Source organism: Bos javanicus, chromosome 4, assembly GCF_032452875.1.
Source record: "Bos javanicus breed banteng chromosome 4, ARS-OSU_banteng_1.0, whole genome shotgun sequence".
Taxonomy (NCBI): Eukaryota; Metazoa; Chordata; class Mammalia; order Artiodactyla; family Bovidae; genus Bos; species Bos javanicus.
The window spans coordinates 31,139,941-31,164,036 of NC_083871.1; the positions used below are offsets into that span (position 1 = coordinate 31,139,941).

Below are 24,096 nucleotides of genomic sequence, written 5' to 3' on the forward strand. Positions count from 1 at the left end.
CCCACTTGTCCTCACAAGTTTCTCCTCAGTTCACACACCCTTGCCGACTCATGTGTGTGACTAGATTTCCTCCTGTTACAGAGACACTAGTCAGATTGGATTAAGCCTCACCCTAACAGGCTTAGTTTAATTTAACCATTCTTTAAAGGCTCTCTCTGTAAACACAGTGACATTCAGAGGTCCTGGGTGTAAGGCTTCAACCTGAGAATTTTGAATGGACACAGTTCAGCCCAATACAAGCAGTTATTGTGACTTCATCCTCTTGTGACCACCACTAAATTTCATGAGCCATCTGCAAGGAGCTTTTGACGAGTAGAGGGCAGGAGGAGTCTGATGTTCTCATGAATGGGGCTGTCTTCAAATCCGTTTTAATAGACGATAGTAAAGAGAAAGCACACACTCTAAGCTTCCCTGCAGCTCTTCCACCTTCCCCAGGTTGGGCCTCGTTAACCAGTCCCCAGGAGCCTTGTGGGAGGGAGGCAGAGAAAAAGTGCACAGTCAGGCTTACCAAGTCACCGTGATACACAGCAGGTTCACAGCTCCGGTAAGGCTGCGCTTAGGGTGAGAGGCATTGGGAATGAGAAGTCAGTTGACCAGCCTGCAGTATTTTTTTTCATTTGCATTTGTGGGGTTTAGTTGTTAAATGTTCTAAATTGCCCTGTTTATCAGATTACCCAAAGGGATAAAAGTCCATTAACAGTAAAGGAAGAGAGAGTAGTATGTACGACCCCAGTCTTGTTGAAATAGCATTTAGGAGAAATACTCCCTAGGGTTTCTTCTAAATATTAAAAATCTATGATCCCACGTCCAGTTTTAAGCCAGAAAGAAAAACACCAATACAGTATACTAATGCGTATATATGGAATTTAGAAAGATGGTAACAATAACCCTGTATACGAGACAGCAAAAGAGACACTGATGTATAGAACAGTCTTTTGGACTCTGTGGGAGAGGGAGAGGGTGGGATGATTTGGGAGAATGGCATTGAAACATGTATACTATCATGTATGAAACAAGTCGCCAGTCCAGGTTCGATACACGATACTGGATGCTTGGGGCTGGTGCACTGGGACGACCCAGAGGGATGGTATGGGGAGGGAGGAGGGAGGAGGGTTCAGGATGGGGAACACGTGTATACCTGTGGCAGATTCATGTTGATATATGGCAAAACCAATACAATATTGTAAAGTTAAAAAATAAAATAAAATTTAAAAAAAATGACACTATTATAAATGGTCACAAAGAGCATGTATAGATTCATTATGTCCTTAAGGATAGTAAATAAACCTGATATAATAACTCACTCAAATACAGTCTCTGTTTTTTCTATAGCAGAATTCTCTAACACATTGAAAATGTAGTATGCTTGGAGTTTTCATGGTCATTCCTGGCAGGATTGAGGTTTGGGAGCAGTTCTCAGTAAGCATGCAGAGTTTCCCTACAGATGTTAACAGTAACCATACGTATTGGCTGGAGATCACATATCTAGCCTGAACCAGTTACGTTCATAAGAGGTGCAGTACACAGCAAAATAATGGTTAATCAGGAGAAGGGTAATTATTGCTAATAAAGCTGCGGTAGACAAGGTAATTTGTTGTGAGCAGTGTTTAATTTTATGGTGTAGATAAACCTGTTCATTCCAAACACATCTGAAGAAATGCACTTTTGTTCACACATGATGATTCACAGTCCCCATCACCACAGCAACCATCCCCCATGGTGACTGGATTCTGGTGCCCGGCAGCCACAGCTTTGAAACTCCACATTTCTGCTGAGGACAAGAATTTTCTCTTCCTAGACATTCAAGTTCTGTGTTCTTGAATGGGAGGAGAAGGGAGGAGGATCAAAACTCCAAAAGTCCTCATTTTGACCTTGTTCAAGTTTACCAGCATGGCTTCCCTATATCCATATTATTCGGTTGGTGCAAATGTAATTTTGATTTCAGACTGTGAATTTTAAATCATTATAGCTAGGCTTAAATACATCTTTATTAGTCAAAATAAGAACCATTACAGTCACATTTTTGCCAGTGAGAAATAAGTTTGTTTATTCCTGTAGGATAAAAATCCATGCTTCAGGATTCAACAAACTCTTGGAAAGCATTTTTGGCCTCTTGCTGGTTGTGGAAGAGTTTTCCCTATAGAAAGTTGTTGAGATACTTGAAGAAGTGGTAGTCAGTTAGCGAGAGGTCAGGTGAATGTGGGAGATAAGGCAAAACTTGATAGCCCAGTTCATTCGACTTTTGAAACATGGGTTGTGTGACGTGGTCGGGCGTTGTCATGGAGAAGTATTGGGCCCTTCTGTTGGCCAGCGCCAGGGGCAGGCATTGCCGCTTTCGGTGCATCGCATCAGTTTGCTGAGCATACCTCTCAGTGCAGTGGTTCCACCGGGATTCAGAAAGCTGTAGTGGATCAGACGGGCAGTAGACCACCTTACAGTGACCATGACCTTCTTTTGGTGCAAGTTTGGCTTTGGGAAATGCTTTGGAACTTCTTCTCAGTCCAACCACTGAGCTGGTCATCACTGGTTGTCATAAAATCCACTATTCATCGCGTGTCGCAGTCCAATAGAGAAATGCTTCATTGTTGTTGGATAGAATAGGAGAAGATGACACTTCAACAAAATGAGGATTTTTTTTTTTTTTAATTTTCAGTCAGCTCATGAGGTACCCACTTATCAATGTTTTTCACTTTTCCAATTTGCTTCAAATGCTGAATGATCTTAGAATGGTTGACACTGAGTTCTTTACCAACTTCTTGTATAGTTGTAAGAGATTCAGCTTCAATGATCCTTTCAATTGGTAATTGTTAACTTCTGATGGCCAGCCACTACGCTCTTCATCTTCCAGACTCTCATATCCTTTGCAAAATTTCTTTTTTTTTTCCCCTTTTTTTAAAAATTTTATTTTATTTAACTTTACAATATTGTATTGGTTTTGCCATATATCAAAATGAATCTGCCACAGGTATACACGTGTTCCCCATCCTGAACCCTGCTCCCTCCTCCCTCCCCATACCATCCCTCTGGGTCGTCCCACTGCACCAGCCCCAAGCATCCAGTATCGTGCATCGAACCTGGACTGGTGACTCGTTTCATATATGATATTATACATGTTTCAATGCCATTCTCCCAAATCATCCCACCCTCTCCCTCTTCCACAGAGTCCAAAAGACTGTTCTGTACATCAGTGTCTCTTTTGCTGTCTCGTATACAGGGTTGAATAACCAATGCGCTGTATGTTCATTAGCAATTCCTGGCCAAATGCATTGTTGATGTTGCCAATTGTCTCCACTGCTTCACGACCCATTTTGAACTCAAATAAGAATTTTCTTTTTGTCTAACATCATTTCCCTAGTCTAAAATAAATATAAACAGCAAGTAATAAGTCATTAGCAAAAAAGCAAAGTGAAAAGTGAACATTAAAATGATATATAACATAAGAATGTTTTCAATACCAAGTGGCGAATTTCAGCAATGCAAAAACCGCAATTACTTTTGCACCAACCTAGTATATAATTAGTCTTCATAAAAATTTTATGTACTGATAAACATGCACAGAGTAGAATAATATCTTTTAATCAGTTGAGCAAAAAACCTTCACATTTATACTCTTTTTCAATTTTATTTATTTATTTTTGCTTTTGCTGTGCTGGGTCTTTCTTGCTGCACTCTGGCTTTCTCTAGTTTGGCTAGCAGGGGCTACTCTCCAGTTGCAGTGCGTGGGCTTCTCATTGCAGGGGCTTCTCTTGTTGCAGAGCACAGGCTCTAGGCTTGTGGACTTCAGTAGCCGTGGCTCATGGGCTTAGTTGCCCTGCAGCATATGGGATTTTCCTGGATCAGGGATCAAACCTGTGTGCCCTGCACTGGCAGGCAGATTCTTAACCACTGGACCACCAGGGAAGTCCCTTTACGTTTATTCTTAAAGAATAGTTAACATGGCTTTTAGATGGTGTAAATATAGGTAATTAGATAATGTAGGTAAGGTAAATATAAGCAAAAATTAAGAGAATTTTGGCAAAAATATTTTGTGATCTAGTTTACTGAGTCAGCTTAGATTGTCACTTGTCCAGGACTTGCCGAAAAAGAAAGGAAAAACAAAGGAATTGCTTAATCTTGAAAAACAAAGGAATTGCTTAATCTTGCATTTATTATCAATGGCACCTTAAAACAGTCAAAGCCCTGCTTGGAGCGTTTTGATGTTTGAGTCCATTTGTGTTGAGATTTGTGTTGTGTGTTTAGTGCCTATGCAAAGCTTTGTGCATACCATGTGCTGAAGAGAAATTAGTCTTTATGACAAAATCCTCATCTGTTCAAGATATAGGCAAATTATTGAACAGTGTCTCTGAAGCAGCTTGCATTTTTCAATAGAGATATCTGAGACGATAATTGGTTTGTGTGCTTTTCTTCTTTGATTAGGTGACAGCCATTCAGACTGAAGTGTCCCAGAAACAGAGGGAGTGTGAGGCAGACTTACTGAAAGCTGAGCCCGCGCTGGTGGCTGCGACAGCTGCCCTCAATACACTCAACAGGGTAAGAATGATTCCTGGGCTTAGGGTTTTCTCAGAACAATATTTGAAGGTTATTAGAGTTTGAATAACTGAATTGACAGTGAAATCCATGCAATCAAAAGGAAAGAAAGTCCCATAAAATGTTACAGTTGAAACAGCTATTTAAGGACATCACTGAGGTCATCGTTGTAGTTGAGCTGCCTTTCCCATCCGAAAGTCTGTCCCCCTTGACCCCAGCACGTAGTCTCGTTTTGAATACTTCCAATGCCATGCAGTTTATGCTGTCATAAAAGGCAACTCTATTGTTAGCGCTTAGATTTGGCCCAAATCCAGTGGTTCATATTACATGTTGCTTTAAAAACCAAGTGGAAGATTCTTTATTTCCTCTGTTGCTTTAAGAAGTAAGTGGGGGATTCTTTATATCTTCTGGATATTTCCTATTATGAATGTCTTATAAAAGTAGTATTAATGAGAGACCCTCGGGGACAGAAGAAAAACCTAGAAGCAAAGATACCTAGTTTTGACCCACACCATTTTTCCTAAATTCATGTTATTAGCAAAATCTCATTGAGCATTCAAATTCCCATAAGAGAAAATAAACTGTGGTGGTCAGAAGGACTGTGTAAAGAGAGATGGAATTACGGGCAATGTTATTTTAAAAACTGGCAGCTGGTCTTGCCTTTCGGTTCTGCTAGGCCTCTGGGGAGATTCCCAGGGCATTACTAGGCCTGAGGGTCTTGGATTCACCTTCAAAGAAGAAAGGATCCAGACTTCCACTGCTCTTCAAAGAAATATTCCATTCATTTTTCTCAATATTCTTTTGAAGAAAATAATTTTGACTGTGAACAGAGAGTTATTATCTTCATGGATGTTTCTTTTAGCATTACCATAAAGTTAAACAGTTTAAAATAACATAAGTATACTGTGATGGAAGATTGATTATTCTGCGTTCAAATAACCTGCTACCATTAAAATGAGAATTGTTAAATCCTAGCTAGCAATGTGAAAAAATGTTCATGATCTATTAAGTAAAAAAGACATAGTGTAAAATTGCATATATTCTGACTTTTTTTAATAAGAACATGCTTATACATAGGAAAAGGTAGAAAAAAGCTGAAAGTAACGGATTATCTCTGAGTAATGCATTTTATACTTTCCTCTTTCTGAGCTCTAGAATGTTTATGTTGTTCTTTGTGCTTTATATTGGCAGCTTTTTCTCTGAGTATATTATTATTTACTCAATCAAAATAAATTAATATCACTTAAGTATAAAGCTCAGTATATTTATAAATGATGAAAGGATTTTGGTTACTTAGCTCTCAGCATTAGCATACTTTACTTTTTTTTGCTTTTGTTCTTGTTTTCACACCCTTTCTGTTCTTTGCAGTCATTTCCCAAATGAAAAGGCAGTTTATGGTAATAGAGGAGAATCAGGTTCAACATTTGATGAGATTTTATAAGTAAGAGTATATAATACAGTTCAGGAAATTTCATAGAAAATCCTTTAAAAAACATGTATCGTAAACCTACATATACTTCTTACAGATATTAATTCTTACTCCAACGTATTTGCCCTGATACTTGTAACTTATTACATTAATACTATCTCTTGAGTAAATTAAGATTCTGACCTTCAGAGACTAAGGAGGAATGTAGAAAGAAGGTTCAGCCTCTACGGGCATCTTCCTGGTTGAGTCATTATAGTGTAATAGATGCTTCTTGTACATATGAAGCAGAAAGACAAAACTAAGAGATTCTGAGCTAAAGGACTCTGCTTCTGGGTTGTTGCAGTTATTTAGTCGCTAAGTTGTATCTGACTCTTTGTGACCCCGTGGACTATAGCCCACCAGGCTCCTCTGTCCATGGGATTCTCCAGGCAAGAATACTGGAGTGGGGTGCCATTTCATTCTCCAGGGTATCTTCCCTACCCAAGGATCAAACCCTGTGTTTCTTGAATTGGCAGGCAGATTCTTTACCACTGCACCACCAGGGAAGTCCCTGTTTCTGGAAGGCCTGATTCAAAGGCAGTTATATTACATAGGTTGGATGAACCCATAAATACCCTAAAACCTGTACATTTATGAAATTCCCTGGCCTCAGTGTGCACGACTCTGCAGGTGGTACATCAGGAAGATAAATTTACTTGGAAGCCAAAAAAGGCAGTGATGTTTTCAAAGTATCAGAAAAGTGCCAGAAAGACCTGGACCTACTGGTGTCCCACAGTGGGATCTCTGGGAGGGCTGCAAAAACTGCCGAACCAAGACTGGTGTGAAGAGGAGAGGGTGGAAAAGACCAGCCACTGAAGACCAGCTTAATGACCCAACAGTGCTTGTGAGAGAGCAGAGCGCCCTGGTCTTGAGAGTGTGTGTGCTTTTCTTCAGGTCAACCTCACTGAGCTGAAAGCCTTTCCCAGCCCTCCAAATGCAGTCACCAACGTTACTGCGGCTGTGATGGTCCTACTGGCTCCCCGGGGCAGAGTGCCGAAAGACCGGAGTTGGAAAGCAGCAAAAGTCTTCATGGGGAAGGTATCAGCCTGGCAGCGTGAAAATTCTGATGATTTCTGTGTTCAGTTCTGTGGTTATACTTGACAGCAGGGACAAGGGACGAATGGACTGGGAGTTTGGGATTAGCAGATGCAAACTATTTTACGCAGAATGGATAAACAGGGTCCTATTGTATAGCACAGGGAACTATATTCAATATCCTCTGATGGACCGTCTGAAAAGAATGTGTGTATATATATATTCTCTATATATGTGTAATTGAATCTCTGTGCTCTACATCAGAAATTAACCCAACATTGTGAATCAACTATACTTCAGTAAAATAAATTTTCTTAAAGTACAGGCAGTTTGAGGAGAAAGAAGAAAGCTATAACATTCCGAACTATTAAAAAGAAGTCATGTTCAGATTTGCTGAGAGTAATCTACTGTGTGTTCTCTGGACCTAGAACTTTTGTTTGCCAAGTTGGAGATTAGCGTGGGGTTGTAGCACACCTAGATCAGCACCAGCAGCAGTTGGAAGGTTGCTAATTATTTTCAAAATTATGAAAGCAGTTAAGTGTAGGAGGGAGAAAATTACATGGATTTCTTCTGTTGGAAAATGTTACTAATGTACAAGAAGGTGAAGCAAAGGGGCTTTGGGGTATGTGTTTTTCTTTTTCTTTTCTGCCTTTCTTTTCTTCAAAATGTGAATGCCTCCTGTGCAAAGACTGAATATTTTACCCTGGGATAAAAGGGATTTTAAAAGTGTCCATTGCTAATTCTAACTTTAGACTGTAAAGACTGAAAAAGTCAAACAGTGGGATAAATGCAGCTTGCCAATTTTGCCTTTGTGATGTGAATCCTAAAAGCTGATTTTAACTTTTGATCTTGGAATTTTCTCTGCAGCACAAATGGCTCATTGCAATGTCTTTTTTGCTTTACAGGTGGATGATTTTTTACAAGCGTTAATTAACTATGACAAAGAGCACATTCCAGAGAATTGTCTAAAAGTGGTGAAGGAACAGTATTTGAGAGACCCTGAGTTCAACCCAAACCTGATTCGGACCAAATCTTTTGCAGCAGCTGGTCTCTGCGCCTGGGTCATCAACATCATGAAATTCTATGAGGTGTATCAGGCATGACCAGATGGTTTATGGGTGTTATTCAGGAAGGGTCGTATATATATTAATTTCTAGGCCAGCAAGAAATGTAAAATAATTTGATATTTAATTATCTGAATAAGATACATTTCTAAGAATAAGACATGAAGGTGTCAGATTAATCAGAATTCTCTAAAGGAGGGTATCTGAAATGTTGGAAGCCATGCTTTTTTAGGGTAGAGTAACTTCTTTAGATCAAATAGCAGCAATTAAATTTGATTAGAAAAAAACATTTGGGTAGAATAATTATATTTATTTATATTGAAATATTTCAGTTGTTGGCTTGAAACAACTGCAAATCTGAGTTCATGTTTAATTAAATTTCATCCCTGCTCTCAAAGCAGTAATTTACGCCAGCTACAAGTAGACTTAATGAGATGAGAAATAACCTTTGGAGGACTTTCGTATTTTAATGACGAATGCGTTTTTGACTGTGTGCGATCTTTTCTAAAGTTTGTAGTTTTGGGCCAGATAGAGATAGATGATCATCTCAGTTAATCCTTTATTTATCAAGTATCTGTCTGTCAGGTATGCCCCAAACACTTCGCCAAGCACTGGATGTGAGAGGGAACATGCATGGCCCTTTGCCAGGAAGAGCTGACTCATTTCTGTCTTTAAATCTTGTGTGTTATATTCAAAGGTGGAATTGCTGAGGAAATGCCACTGTCATTCCCAGGATGATTTTCAGAAAACTAGGTTCTGTCCTTCACTCTGGGGACCCATGGGAATAGGACCCTGTCCGTCTCTCTTTAGTGGAAGGAAACCCGTATCAGGCAAGACTGCAGACGGATCACAGCTGATGGGCGGCCTCGCTCCATAATGGCATGCCTGACCACTGCCAGCCTCACACCCTAGGTGGAAAGACAAGCCCAGCACTGGACCATTGCTGTGTTCTGTGTTGTTTTGCTATAAAATAGAAAAGAAAATTTAATTTCCATTCTCCCTTCCCAACAGAATATTTGATCCACTCAAATGCTCAAACCACCCATTCAGATAACCTTTAAGGTGGCCAGAACATAGAGAAAAAAAAAAGTGTTAGTGTGGTTAACATTATACTGTGTGAGGGTATCTCACATGTTCCTTTCTGGGTTCAGAGAATTTTCTCCACACCAATTTTCTGCCTTTAAGGCTAGACATGATCCCATGTTTAGCTGTAGTTGCTGTACTCGACAATTTCTGGTGATACGAGGATTGTCTCCAAATTTTACGAAAAACTAATTTTAGTATCTTAATGGTATTTGACCTGCGTAGCATTTTATGCTAGTGCTTGTCACTCTAATGTCCACAACAAGTGAGTGAGTAATGGACAAGCAGAGAGAATTTGGAAGGCTATGTGGAATTTTGATCTGCCATTAGGTGTTACCATGACTAAGAGTAAACACCAAATTTCTAGATGAATTAGAGATTTTAACTGTAAAGCTTCCAGCAAATAGAAGGCCGAATGATTACCTGCCCTCTTTGCATCTTCATTGCCTTGTGAAATAACCCTTACGTGGCTTTTCAGGTCTACTGTGACGTGGAGCCCAAACGCCAAGCATTAGCCCAGGCAAACTTAGAACTGGCTGCAGCTGCTGAGAAATTGGGGGCTATCAGGAAAAAGCTAGCGGTGAGTACGGGCTCCAACACTGAAGAAGGTCTTAAGAGGTGGAACCCCGCCCCCATTCTTAGGATCCCACCTTCAGACAGGGCCGTCTCTGAGACCTACCGCTCAGGAAGGAATTGGACCTTTCATGAATATATTCATTTATATTCTTCAGTAGACATTCCTTGTCTGCTCGATGCTGACTGAGCTAGAAAAGGGAACTTTTCGTGATTTCTGCACTTAAGGAATTTCCATGGTCTGGCAGTAGAAAGAGGGTAGCATTCAGGGATTTAAAGCAAGGATTCTGGAATCAAAGTGCCTGGGTTTACATCCAGACTCCACTGTTTACTGTTTCACCCAGCACATGTTAGTTAACCTCTCTGAGCCTCTTTTTTCTCATCTGAGAAATTGGTCTGTAATAGCATTTACTTAGGTAGATCATGAAGATTTTTATCCAATTTTTGGATTTTTATCTCATTTTTGAGAGTAATTCATAATGAGAATTTAGCATGGTGCCTGGCATATAGTATGTGATTTGAAAATGCTAACTGTAAATATTATCACCTTGACTATCTCTACAAGTATCTCTACAAGTGTCGTTTGGTGCTACAAGTATATGTGTGACTATATCCAGAATGCAATAGGAGCGTCGTAGAAGAGCCTAGAGAAATTAGGGAAAGTTTCATATTGAAGGTGTATTTGATATGAGCTGCAAAAATTACTTGGGAGTCACCAAGGATAATAAGATCAGGAGAGGTGTTTGTGATTAAAAAAAAAAAAGTGAAGAAAAGAGGGAAGACGCAGTTGGTAGACTTCATGAGTCCTAGTAGGCCAGAACCCTAATGTGAGTGTCTGCGGGATGGTTAGGAATAGTAGGAAGGAATGAAAGATGAAGTTGCAAAAACCTTCTCTGCCTTTCATGCTGCAGAATTTAAATCTTACCTGACCTTGGTATTGAGCCTTTGAAAGATTTTAATAGGTTAAAATGACATGGTCACTTTTCATCAACTGAATGGAAGCTGGGAAGAGAAGAGGCTAGCTGCAGAAAGACAAGTTACAAGTGCTGCTGTGAGTCCTACAAGGGCCTCAGCTAAGGCGGGAGAAGCTACAGTAGAGACAAGAAGCAGCAGTTGGTAGACTTGACAAGTCCATGCATTCAAGGCTGCTGATGACATGGCGGTGGAGGGACACATACAGAATAGAGTTGATGAGCTAGAGGTACCTGACATGGTAGCTTGGAGTGGTTCAGTCAGAGTGGCAAGGCTGGGTAACCCTGGCCACCTAGGAAATCCTCAGAGCTTCAGTTTCTTAACTGTCACTTTGTGAATAACAGCTAATTCTCAAGGTGGGCATCTGTGATGTATTTTGGCTACCAGCATCTAATCTACCTTCTTTGGGTGGTAACAGACTGGTTTATCTTTGGAGAATTACCTTTCCCCATTGGATACACTCAAGTAGGACTTCGATCAGGGGTACCTTCTTCTGTCCTAACTGAAGCCTGGTTATGTGATCCAAGCTTTGCCAGTTTGACTCCCCCAATCTCTAGAATCAAATCAGTAGCCAGAGGATGAGACTGACAATAAAGTCCACATATGGTAGGACAGTGTCCAGAGGAAGCTTTCAAGTATTTCGTTCCTGCCCCCAAGTCTCTCTAGAGCTCCTAGGAGCCTGCGTGTGATTCTGTGCCTTTCCTTTCATTGAAAGAGCTCCCCCATTTTTAGGAGATTCTCTTTAGCTTAATTTGGCTAGAGATGATCTCTAGGAGCAGAAAGCGTTGAGGGAAGACCTGAAGGAGCATGCTCCCATCTTGGAGGAAATCCTACCATGGGTCTCTGAGCAGGTGAACTCAGGGATCACTGAATCTGGACTGTGGTGCCCACAGTGGGCAGGCAGCCAGGCCCAGCTTCCTATAGAACAGGACTTGAACTTGGCTTGATTATATGTGGGGACACTGTTATCAACAACAGTAGCTGATTTAGACAGATTTAGAAAAAACATATTCATTTTATTAAATTTAACTTCATTTATTGGTCAGTGCTCTCACTGTCAATGTGACTAAAACCTTTAGAAGAATGTGGCCATCTATTATTAATGGCTTTATGTAATTTTTAGAAGCAAGTTAATGTTCATGGAAAAGTAACAAGAATGCTCAAGACAACCATGAAAGTAAAAGTGTTAGTTGCTCAGTTGTGTCTGACTCTTTGCAACCCTATGGTCTGTAGCCTGCCAGGCTCCTCTGTCCATGGGATTCTCCAGGCAAGAATACTAGAGACGGTAGCCATTCCCTTCTCCAGGCAATCTTCCCAACCCAGGCATCGAACCCAGTTCTCCTGCATTGCAGGCAGAATCCTTACTATCTTACCAGTTCTAAAGTTGAGACTTTCTATGCTTGTGGATGGCATCACTGACTCGATGGACGTGAGTCTCAGTGAACTCCGGGAGTTGGTGATGGACAGGGAGGCCTGGTGTGCTGTGATTCATGGGGTCACAAAGAGTCGGACATGACTGAGCGACTGATCTGATCTGATCGGATGCTTATGGAATTAGCCCTCTTTTGGGTACAGCCTGCAATGAGCTGAAAAGAACTGCTTACCTTGATTGTTTTCAAAGACCTGCAGTAGAAGCAGAGGTTCGTATATCAATTAACTGCAGATCTAAGTTTCCGGACACAGAGGAAAATAACAGTCACAATGTCTTTATGGAAGTTGGTCTGTTCTATCCCCCTATCAAGAGTGGATTTCCAGAGAGTAGCTATTAATGCAGCAGAATCTTGGTCTGCTGTTTCTACCAACATTCAATTAGATGGTAGTACTGTGTCAGTAATGTCTTGGTTTTTATGGTCATATTGTGGTTGTATGGGAGAATGTCCTTTGTAGGAAATTTGAAGTAAAAAACAATTCTCTGTGAAGACTGGTCAGGCCACAGTCAAAGACAAACTGCATAGTTTCTGTCTGTCGGTACAGAGTCAAGTCAAGGTTTGAGCCCAGGTGTTGTGATAATTTTTGCCAGCTTTGCTTTCATCTCCTTCAGCCTCTGTTTCCTTCTCTCTCGTGGCCTTTCCCGCCTCCTCATCTATGCCTTCTGTTGCCGTCTCGCCTAGAAAAGCAGGGCTGTGTCTACCAGCATTTAGGAAATTCATTCATTAACTAGTATTAGACTTTGTATATTTGTTCTTTCAAAGTCTTTATCTCTAATTTCAGACTAAAAGATGGCCTCATATTGAAGCCTGAGTGGGGGAAAAAACAAAACAAACCCGCTTAGGCCATCCTGTCTTTGAAACACAGGATCTAAGGATGGCCATGAAAATGTGCAAACTCGTCTCTTTAGGGAAATGGTTCTCAGAGTGTGTTCTCTCGACCACAGAAGCGTCGGTGTCACCTGGGAACTCCTTAGAGGTCCAGACTCTCAGATCCACTGAAAGACCAACCCTGGCAGGGAGTTCAGGAATTTGGGTTTGATCAAACCCTCCGGGTGGTTCTGGTACACACTTCAGCTGGAGAACACCGGTTTCAGGGTGTCTGGTGGGCTGGGGTCTTCAGACTAAGTCCTTCCCCCACCTCCTATTTATTTCTAGAACCTGAAAGGCCAGGGCCTGTCTGGAACTGTGAAGCAACCAAGATTCTATCCAGCGCACAGGCTGACAGGTTACCCACCGCTGTTTCACAGATGCTGGGCAGAAGATGTGGGGTATGGGCTGAGTGGGTCAGAGAGCAGAGGGCTTCATTGCCCACAGCACAGCGAGCAGCATGAGCCTCGTGTGGGCCTCAATTCCCCAATCCCCATGGCCGTGACGCACAGTGGGTCAGCTGAGGCAGTTCACAGTTTTGTGTCATAGCTGAGATATCCCAAGCTTAGGAAACACCCCCTATAAAGAAAGCTGCGAGTAAATCTGCCCAACTTTTGTCCCACAGAGAAACACATCTTTAGTACTCTTGCACAGGAGTACTTCTGTCCATGCCCTGAGAGAAACACTGGCTCTATTTCCGAAGCCTACATGCTCTGCAGATATCTTGCGGAAGATAGTCCAGAGCAAGAGCTGTCAGAACCTCTTCATGAGAGGCAGAGAAACCAAATGCAGGAGCCCATGGTCTCCCAATACCCAGTCCCCACCCAGCTTTACAAAAGGAAAAGGTATATCAGCTTATATCTTAGGTATGTAAATTATTGCTGATGAGTCATTCAGTCCTATCTGACTCTGTGACCCCATGGACTGCAGCATGCCAGGCTTCCCTGTCCTTCACTGTCTCCTAGAGTTTGTTTAAACTCATGTCTATTGAGTCAGTGATGCCATCCAACCATCTCGTCGCCTCTGTTGCCCCCTGCTCCTCCTACCCTCAATCTTTCCCAGCATCAGAGTCTTTTCCGATGAGTTGGCTCTTTGCATCAGGTGGCAAAGTATTGGAGCTTCAGCATCAGTCCTTCCAATGAATATTCAGAGTTTATTTTCTTTCGGATTGACTGGTGTGATCTCCTTGCAGTCCAAGGGACTCTCAAAAGTCTTCTCCAGGACCATAGTTTGAAAGCATCAATTCTTCAGTGCTCAGCCTTCTTTATGGTCCAACTCTCACATCCATACATGACTACTGGAAAAACCATAGCTCTGACTATAAACCATAGCTTTGACTTTGTCAGCAAGGTAATATCTCTGCTTTTTATTAGGGCTTCTAGGTTTGTCATAGCTTTTCTTCCAAGGAGCAAGCATCTTTTAATTTCATGGCTGAAGTTAGCATCCACAGTGATTTTGGAGCCCAAGAAAATAAAGTCTGTCACTATTTCCATGGTTTCCCCATCTATTTGCCATGAAGTGAAGGCACTGGATGCCATGACCTTAGTTTTTTGAATGCAGAGTTTTATCCCGGCTTTTTCACTCTCCTCTTTCACTTTCATCAGGAGGCTCTTTAGTTCCTATTCACTTTCTGCCATAAGTGTGGTGTCATCTGCATAGCTGAGGTTATTGATATTTCTCCCAGCAATCTTGATTCCAGCTTGTGCTTCATCCACCCCAGCATTTTGCATGATGCACTCTACATTTACATTAAATAAGGAGAATGACAATATACAGCCTTGACGCACTCCCTTCCCAATTTTGAAGCAGTCCGTTGTTGCACATTCAGTTCTAACTGTTGCTTCTTAACCTGCATAGCTGTTTCTCAGGAGGCAGGTCAGGTGGTCTGGTATTCCCATCTCTTTAAGAATTTTCCACAGTTTGTTGTGATCTACACAGTCTAAGGCTTTAGCATAGTCAATGAAACAGAAGTAGATGTTTTTCTGGAATTCCCTTGCTTTTTCTGTGATCCAGTGGATGTTGGCAATTTGATCTCTGGTTTCTCTGCCTTTTCTAAATCCAGCTTGTACATCTGAAAGTTCTTGGTTCACATAACTGTTGAAGCCTAGTTTGAAGGATTTTCAGCATTACCTTGCCAACATGTGAAATGAGTGCAATTGTGCAGTAGTATGAACATTCTTTGGCATTGGCCTTCTTTGGGATTGGAATGAAAACTGACCTTTTCCAAGTCCGTGGCCACTGCTAAGTTTTCCAAATTAACAGCATCATCTTTTAGGATTTTAAATAGCTCAGCTGGAATTCCATGAATTCCATTAGCTTTGTTTGTAGTAATCCTTCCTAAGGCCCACTTGACTTTGCACACCAGGATGTCTGGCTCTAGGTGAGTGACCACACCATCATGGTTATCTGGGTCATTAAGACCTTTTTTGTATAGTTCTGTGTATTTCTGCCATGTCTTCTTAGTCTCTTCTTCTGTTAGGTCTGTGTATACCTAGGTCAACCCTATGGAATGGATGACATTATTTCATTTTTCAGATGATGCATGCATGCATGCTAAGTCACTTCAGTTGTGTCCAACTAATGAAACTGAGGTGTAGAGAGCATAAGTACACAGTCCACCTTGAGGCTGCTTAGCTGATAGCAGAATCCAGATATGAACTCAGGTTCTGATACCAGAGCTAAGATCAGCTTCTGTATTTTATAAAACCATGCACTGTATGTGTGTGTTTGTACTTATGTGCACACACAGTCTTGTCCAACTCTTGTGACCCCATGGAATGTAGCCTGCCAGGCTCTTCTGTCCATAGGATTTTACTGGCAAGAATACTAGAGTGGGTTGCCATTTCCTCCTCCAGGGGATCTTCCTGATTGAACCTGTGCCTCTTGTGTCTCCTGCATTGACAGGAGGGTTCTTTACCACTGTGCCACCTGAAAGTGAAAAGTGAAAGTTGCTCAGTCGTGTCCAACTCTTTGCAACCCCATGGACTATACAGTCCAGGGAATTCTCGAGGCCAGAATACTGGATGGGTAGCCTTTCCCTTCTCCAGGGGATCTTCCCAACCCAGGGATCAAGCCCAGGTCTCCCACACTGCAGGAAGATTCTTTACCAGCTGAGCCACAAGGGAAACCCAAGAATACTGGAGTGGGTAGCCTATCCCTTCTCCACTGGATCTTCCCAACCCAGGAATCAAACCAGGGTCTCCTGTATTGCAGGGGTATTCTTTACTAACTGAGCTATCAGGGAACCCACTGTGCCACCTGGGAAGCCCTATAAAACCATAAGTACTTTTAATAAAATATACCTCTAGATATTATTTATTTAAACATGGTTTCTAACTGAAGATGTGCTATATCTCCACCATTTCTCACAAATTTGGCATTATTTCATATGTAAATCTTAAATATGACATATACTTTTTTAAAGAAGTACTACTTCAATGATATAAGTTAAAATAATAATGTAATAATTGAGTCATAGACAAATATTGACACTCTCTATAAATAGGGTATGTTCTACAAATTTGCTTATTAAAGTCTCTTGGAATTTTGCACATATTTATAAGCACAGTGTTAAAAATCTCATTTAGGATTATTAGAACTTTAAGGTAGCAAGATGCTATAGTAAGGAGTCTCCCAAGTATTTGCTCCCTTAGTCGAGGCTCCTTTAGCTGTACAAAATAGAAACCCCCTTAGGAAACCTTAAGCCAAAATGGAGACCAGGAATACTCATGGCACTCTGAGGGAAAAAAAAACTGTGTGACTTGGTCTCTGGAGGAACAGGATCCAGGAAGTGGGAAGCTGTGAAGAATGTGTTTAGGGCCATGTGACTTCTCCCCTTGCTACCTTTTCATTCTTTCTCTTTCTCTGGACTGGTTTCTCCTGCTTTCCTGTGCCCCTGGAGAAAGATGGTCCCTCTCTAAATGAAGCCCTCCCAAATACACACATCTTCCCAGATCTTATAATGCTGAAGACAGTGGCATGCCTCAGCTTTGCAATCCCAAGTTTCCAGAAGAGAAAATCTGATTGGCCAAGCCAGGCCAGGGTGCTGAGATCTAAAGGGGCTCAATAATTAACACTCTTCTTCATTGCCTGAATTATGGACCAATGAAAAGTGGAAAGAGAAGTCAGCAGAGAGAACAGAAAGATGACCTTCATCATTAATATAGGGAAGCTGAGGCTTAGGCACGTGTGAGGGAACTGGACACTCAGAGTGTATTTGAGTCAGCAGGGCACGTCCACTTGCCCAGGTAGCTGTCTGCACTCTGCCTAGTGTGGGAGGAAGAGAGGAAGATGCGTGGTTGCCCTGATGCATTTATTATCACCAACTTTTCATCTTCTCCCAAAACGTATGTATTCTCAAGGGGCAAAGGAGGGAAGGACGTTTGTTTCATTTACCTTAAGGTAACAGGTGTTTTAAGATGATTGTAATGTTTGCTTTTTACCTAAAAGTGGCTCAGAAGTTAATTTTGACTCTTCTTTTATTTTTCTTTAAAGGATTTGGATCGAAATCTGAGCAGACTCACAGATTCATTTGAAAAGGCCATAGCTGAGAAAGTTCGCTGTCAAGAAGAGGTGAACCAAACTAACAAAACTATTGAACTAGCCAACCGACTTGTGAGGGAGCTGGAGGTGAGTTAACCTTTTCTTCCAGAATTCTAACCAAAATATTAAGAATCAGCTTTTGGGGATTTTATCCTTATTTGCTCTCAACAATGACTGACTAAACATGGAATCAGCAACAAAAAGGGGAATAAGAATCATTTATACTGGACAAGGGGGCAGGAACTTGTGAGTGCCTGCTGATGGGTATGAGCTTCTCTGTTGTGTGAGAGAAACCTTCTCAAATTATTGGGGATGATGGCATGAATATGTGGATATATTAAAACCCACTCAACTGAAGACTTGAAAGGGTGAATTTCATGATATGTGAATCTCAAAGTGCTACCTAAAAATATAGACTTGCACTACTAGACATGCGTTTAGCTGAAGGCGATAGAAAAGTTGCTTCACAGTGGCTTAAACAAAAAGGAGTTTATTTTTCACAAGTTAAAAAAAATTGCAGAGGTAGCCCATTATCAGTGTCATTTCAGGGAATGAGTGATCGGACCCCTGACTTGTCTGCAGCCTTCTGCTGCTGCCAGAGCACATGTCTGTTCACGCTTGTACATTTTATAGCCATGTGCCAGATGGATGCTGCTCCTTCAGGTTCAGGCAGGAGAGAGGACTCTGTAGCAGCTAGATTTTTCTCCTTTTATAACAAAATCAAGTTTTCTGCTCAGGGCAACCCCTTAAGCAGACTTACCTAAAGCACTTGTTTGTTTAGCCAGAACTAGAGTGACCACGGATAGATGCAAAGAAGGCAGGAACATGGGAAATGGAGTGATCATAATTGACTCAGCCAGTTCATCCCAGGGTACTGGACACAGTAACAGTCTTTTCAGAATCAGAGTTCTCTCACCAAGAAAGGAGAGAGAAATATAAGTTAGGATGGCTGAGGCTGGCCTAATTTCTTATAAGTAGGCTTTTAACAATCTAATTTAAATTTACTACAAATTTAAACCCATTATCCCTCTGAAACTCATAGTTCATTATATGTAAACTCACTCTTCATTCTGCTAGATCCACTCTCTCTGTTCAGTCTCAATAACTGCTGGTCTTGTCTTCTAGTTGTATGGCCTAAAGCTCTAGAATCCCCCTTGACTTACTGCTTCTTCCTCACACCCATATTCAGTGCAGCAGCATTCTGTCCTGGCTCGCCCTTCAGAGTCCATTCAGAATCCCAGCACTCTCAGCCCCTTCACCTCTCCATGCTGGGCCAGGCCTCCAGCATCTCCCCCTGGAGCATCGCGCTAGCCTCCACCACTACCCTCAAGGTCCACAGCCCTTAGAGCCGCTGAGTGATGTTGTTAGAAAAACTAAGTCCGCTCATGTTACCGCTCTCTCAGAATTCTCCAATAACTAGTTGTCTCACTCAAAATATAGTCCAGAGGTTTTGCCAGGCCTGCAGGACCCTCCGTGATCTGGCCCCTGGATCTCTCTGTCCTCCACTGTGCCACCTTCTGCCCTGCTCCATCCTCACCAGCAGCTCGCTCTTCCTCACCCTGCCAGTCTCTCTCCTACCCCACGGCCTTTGCCTCCTCCCTCCATGTGGCTGACACTTTTCGAGGCAATGATATTACTGGGTCCCATACTTCCTTCAGGTATCTGCCAGAAGTTCTCCTTATTACCTGGTATTCTCTGACCTCCCTTTGTTAAAAAGCATGTGCCTTGCCCCTTATACACATGCGTGCACACACACACACACACAAATACACACATGCATGCACACACCACTCTATAGATCTTTTTTTTTTGCCACTTTATTTTTTAATTGAAGGATAATTGCTTTACAGAATTTTGTGGTTTTCTGTCAACCGTCAAGAATCAGCCATAGCACTCTATAGATGTTTTTGTTTCCTCTGCTTTACTGTTTTTTCATAGTATGTATCATCATATGACACACACACTCGTACACATGCATGTGTGAACATACATACTTTTTTTGTGGTCTTTTCCCCCTACCTAGACTGTGAGCTCTCAAAAGAAGGAAACTGCATTTGTCTCCTGCACTGCTTGATCCCAAACATGTAGAGTAGTCCCTGGAGGCACCAATAGATATTTGTTGAATGAATGAATGGGTGAGTTTGGGAAGAACTCCTGTGTTGAAAAAAAATTCTGGAGCCCTTTGAAGATTCACTTTTATTAGATCTGTTGAGAAATTATGCAAGCTCCTAGTAGAGTTTATACCTGCTTCCATTTGAAGTGGTAAGATTTAGGCAGTGTGAAGGGTTTACCATTTATAAGGTACCTATGGAAAAGAGGACTGCCAGGTAATTAGACTTACTTGAGGTAGAGAATGTATGAAAGTTTTAACAAGGGAAAAACAGGCCTTGGATCTTGCTACCTTGTATCTCTAGCACACAGTAGTGTCTTCCAAAGGCTTTATTTATTCATGATAATTTAGATTATGATTTAGAAAAGGAAAGGAAAATGCCTGAATAATGTTAACTAACAAAAAATACATATAAGTATGTATATACGTATATTTTTAAAAGATTAATTGAAGATGTCAGACCTTTTCCTTTGAGGATAAATTCTTTCTGACTAGAACAGGAGACAGTTAACTTCTGAAAAACACCAAGACTGATGATTTTGTCTATATAGCATTGACCTGGAAGCTATAGTCTCAACCATTCAGACTAATAAATCAGGCAATTTATATTTAATCATTAACTAACTCCAGAGCTAACAGCTGTTCAAAATTAGAAATGGGTCACCCCAGCCAGGATGACATTACAGGCAATCTATAATGCATTAGAATAAAATTATAGTGATTTTTAACTGTCTAGAAATTTATTACAGGACATGTTCCAATTCTTAAACCCTTGTTAGCCAGTGTCAGTAATGATTTATGTTGCGTGGGTGGTATAGTGAAATTATTGACGATTTCAATCGCCGATAAGTCTACGTTTAGTAAATCTTCAAGTTTCAAAGCTGTTTTGGAGAATGAGGTGGGTGCCCTTTATTGTTTATCATTTACTAACCAAAGACAACAAAGTTGGAGGGAAGGCAAATGAGAGATTCTTCTTCAAAATTAATGGATATATTATCTATAGCTGAGGAAGAAAGTAATGAATTCTATAAAGAAGGCAAGGGAGTTGAAGTTGCCTAGTGTTTAATTATAGAGCTAACTTGGAGTGATCTTTATCGAGCAAAGCAGACTATCTTAAAATAGATTTCATAAGCATTGTCACCTGCTACTTTCATTACCTCAGTGCCAAGGGTATTGTGATGGCTTGCAGGGAGCTAGTATTGCAATTTTCTCTGACATACATTATTTTTGCTTTCTGTGGTCTCCCCTCTTTCATGAGTAAAGCTGAATTCTTCCACAGGGTTCTTCATTGTTTTTACCAACATTTTGCTGGTTTTATTTCTCCAGTTGCTATTAATTTACATATGCTTAGAATGTGGTATTAAATTTTAGCATGCACTGAAACCACATGAATTAGTGAAGTGTCCTGCAGTTCAGTCAATCCATAGGTATTTATTACAGTTTTATTCAAATCCAATATTAAGGGCTCTACATATTTAACCTGGAAATCATCTTTTCAATGTCTAGTCATGTAGATAGAAGGAGCTGAACAGCATCCTTTGAGCATACGGTCTTCAAAGCTAGTGACATCCTTCTGGTTTCCATCTTTTTACATGGGCTGTAAGCTCTTCCACTGATTGAGTAATTATATTGCAGAAAGAACCCACATTTAGTAACTACCAGCACTGATCTTTAATTAATAGAATTCTAGTAAGATGGCTCTTTTAAGCTTTATGTTTTAAATAATTAACATAACTAGTGTTTTTCCTGAGAAGGCAATGGCACCCCACTCCAGTACTCTTGCCTGGAAAATCCCATGGATGGAGGAGCCTGGTGGGCTGCAGTCCATGGGGTCGAGAAGAGTCGGACATGACTGAGCGACTTCACTTTCACTTTTCCCTTTCATGCATTGGAGAAGGAAATGGCAATCCACTCCAGTGTTCTTGCCTGGAGAATCCCAGGGACGGGGAGCCTGGTGGGCTGCCGTCTATGGGGTCACACAGAGTCGGACACGACTGAAGTGACTTAGCAGCAGTAGCAGCAGCAGTGTTTGTCACCTTCCTTTTTCTATAACCCGCCCATGGCTGGTATGTTTAAGACGATGTTTGCCGAGGGAGGTATAGTACCATTGCTGAAAAGCAAAAATGATGGTGAACAGCCAAGCTGCCATAAAAATCCTAACATCACTCAGGCTTGGCCACAGCTCTTGGTCCTGTACTTGTAGAGGAACAAGAGAGTGACCGTCAGCCTTTTAAGAAGGACCTCAAGCCTAACTGAAGAGTTAGGGCATCCAACAGAAAGGAGATGTTAAAGATCTAATGTCGCATTACCATAAACTTCACTGACGGGAGAATGAGAGCGCCTTCGTAATAATGGGTTCACGTGACTGAGTGGTCAGCATCGTTATGCCCCCCAGTCATGTTCTCTCCCTCCTCCAGGCTGTGCAGGTGCCCTAGACTCAAACCGAGGTATAAGGCAATTACATTCAATGTTTCTTGAGTTGCTCTTCACTTTGCAGTTACATCAGAATCATCTTATATTTCAGTCAGAGAAGATTCGCTGGGGCCAGTCTATTAAATCCTTCGAAGCGCAAGAGAAGACGCTCTGTGGAGATGTTCTCCTTACGGCAGCATACGTGTCTTATGTTGGATCCTTTACACAACAGTATCGCCAGGAACTGGTGGACTGCATGTGGGTTCCCTTTCTTCAAGAGAAGGTAAGCTCAGTCCCTAACCTGGGCCACATTTGGAAGCGTCACACTGAAATTTTGTTACTTAAATTTAACAAAAACAGTGTATGTTCCAGACATTTTTGTACTTCTGTAATCTCAAATCACTGGAAATTCTAGTATTGAAGGAAGTCTTTCTTGTGTGTTGCAGTTTTCTTGTTTTAACGATAGTTTCAACAAGGAGGTAGAAAATAGAAAAATTATTTGTATGAATGATAGGGGTATAGTTGGAAAATTGCTTTAAATGAAACTGTTAACTGAAACCAAATTTGGAATATCATGTGCAATTACAGGGTGAAATTTTTTGGTATGAATATCACAGGTTACTGAAGATTTTTTTTAATGACTACTTTCAGATGAAAAGTGTAACACTTTGTATGTAAGTATAAAAATAGCTTACTTTGAATTTGAAAATTCACCCATAAGCAAAACGAAAGCATAGATTGGGGAGATTTCAGATTGTCTAGATTAAGGTTATCCTTTACAAAGGAGAAACAGAGACAGGGAAGTTTAAATGACTTTGTAAGGTCATAAAAGATAGGAAACCAGACCACTGCTTTCCAGGCCATTGTTTTCTATGACGCATTCTGTTATCTCCACAGTTTGTTGTGATCCACACAGTCAAAGGCTTTGGCATAGTCAGTAAAGCAGAAGTAGATGTTATTCTGGAGCTCTCTTGCTTTTTCGATAATCCACCGATGTTGGCAATTTGATCTCTGGTTCCTCTGCCTTTTCTAAATCCAGCTTGAACATCTGGAAGTTCACAGTTCATGTATTGCTGAAGCCTGGCTTGGAGAATTTTGAGCATTACTTTACTAGAGTGTGAGATGAGTGCAACTGTGCGGTAGTTTGAGCATTCTTTGGCATTGCCTTTCTTTGGGATTGTAATGAAAACTGAACTTTTCCAGTCCTGTGGCCACTGCTGAGTTTTCCTAACTTGCTGGCATATTGAGTGGCACATAATTTCCTGGCACTTTCACAGCATCATCTCTTAGAATTTGAAATAGCTCAGCTGAAATTCCATCACCTCCACTAGCTTTGTTGGTCGTGATGCTTCCTAAGGCCCACTTGACTTTACATTCCAGGATGTCTGGTTCTAGGTGAGTGATCACACCATCATGATTCTGTGTATTCTCGCTACCTCTTCTTAATATCTTCTGCTTCTGTTAGGTCCATAGCATTTCTGTTCTTTATTAAGCCCATCTTTGCATGAAATGTTCCCTTGGTATCTCTAATTTTCTTGAAGAGATCTCTAGTCTTTCCAGTCTATTGTTTTCCTCTATTTCTTTGCACTGATCACTGAGGAAGGCTTTCTTACCTCTCCTTGCTGTTTTTTGGAACTCTGCATTCAGATGTTTATATCTTTCCTTTTCTCCTTTGCCTTTCGGTTCTCTTCTTTTCACAGCTATTTGTAAGGCCTCCTCAGACAACCATTTTGCCTTTTTGCATTTCTTTTTCTTAGGGCTGGTCTTGATCCCTGCCTCCTGTACAGTGTCAAAATCCTCCATCCATAGTTCTTCAGACACTCTGTCTATCAGATCTAAAATCCTTGAATCTATTTGCACTTCCACTGTATAATCGTAAGGGATTTGATTTAGGTCATACCTGAATGGTCTAGTGGTTTCCCTACTTTCTTCAATTTAAATCTGAATTTGGCAATAACAAGTTCATGATCTGAGCCACAGTCAGCTCCAGGTCTTGTTTTTGCTGACTGTATA

General features: G+C 41.1%; 1 protein-coding gene across 3 annotated transcripts in view; it reads left to right on the forward strand.

Annotated features, from left to right (window-relative positions):
• Positions 1–24,096, forward strand: part of DNAH11 (dynein axonemal heavy chain 11) — a 364,495-nt gene that overhangs the window by 235,687 nt on the left and 104,712 nt on the right. For all 3 annotated transcript variants that reach the window (XM_061413683.1, XM_061413682.1, XM_061413681.1), the window contains exons 58-63: positions 4,417–4,530; positions 6,890–7,033; positions 7,936–8,118; positions 9,656–9,757; positions 17,514–17,648; positions 22,196–22,366. In XM_061413683.1, the coding sequence (XP_061269667.1) occupies positions 4,417–4,530; positions 6,890–7,033; positions 7,936–8,118; positions 9,656–9,757; positions 17,514–17,648; positions 22,196–22,366 (849 nt within the window). The remainder of the gene's footprint in view (positions 1–4,416; positions 4,531–6,889; positions 7,034–7,935; positions 8,119–9,655; positions 9,758–17,513; positions 17,649–22,195; positions 22,367–24,096) is intronic.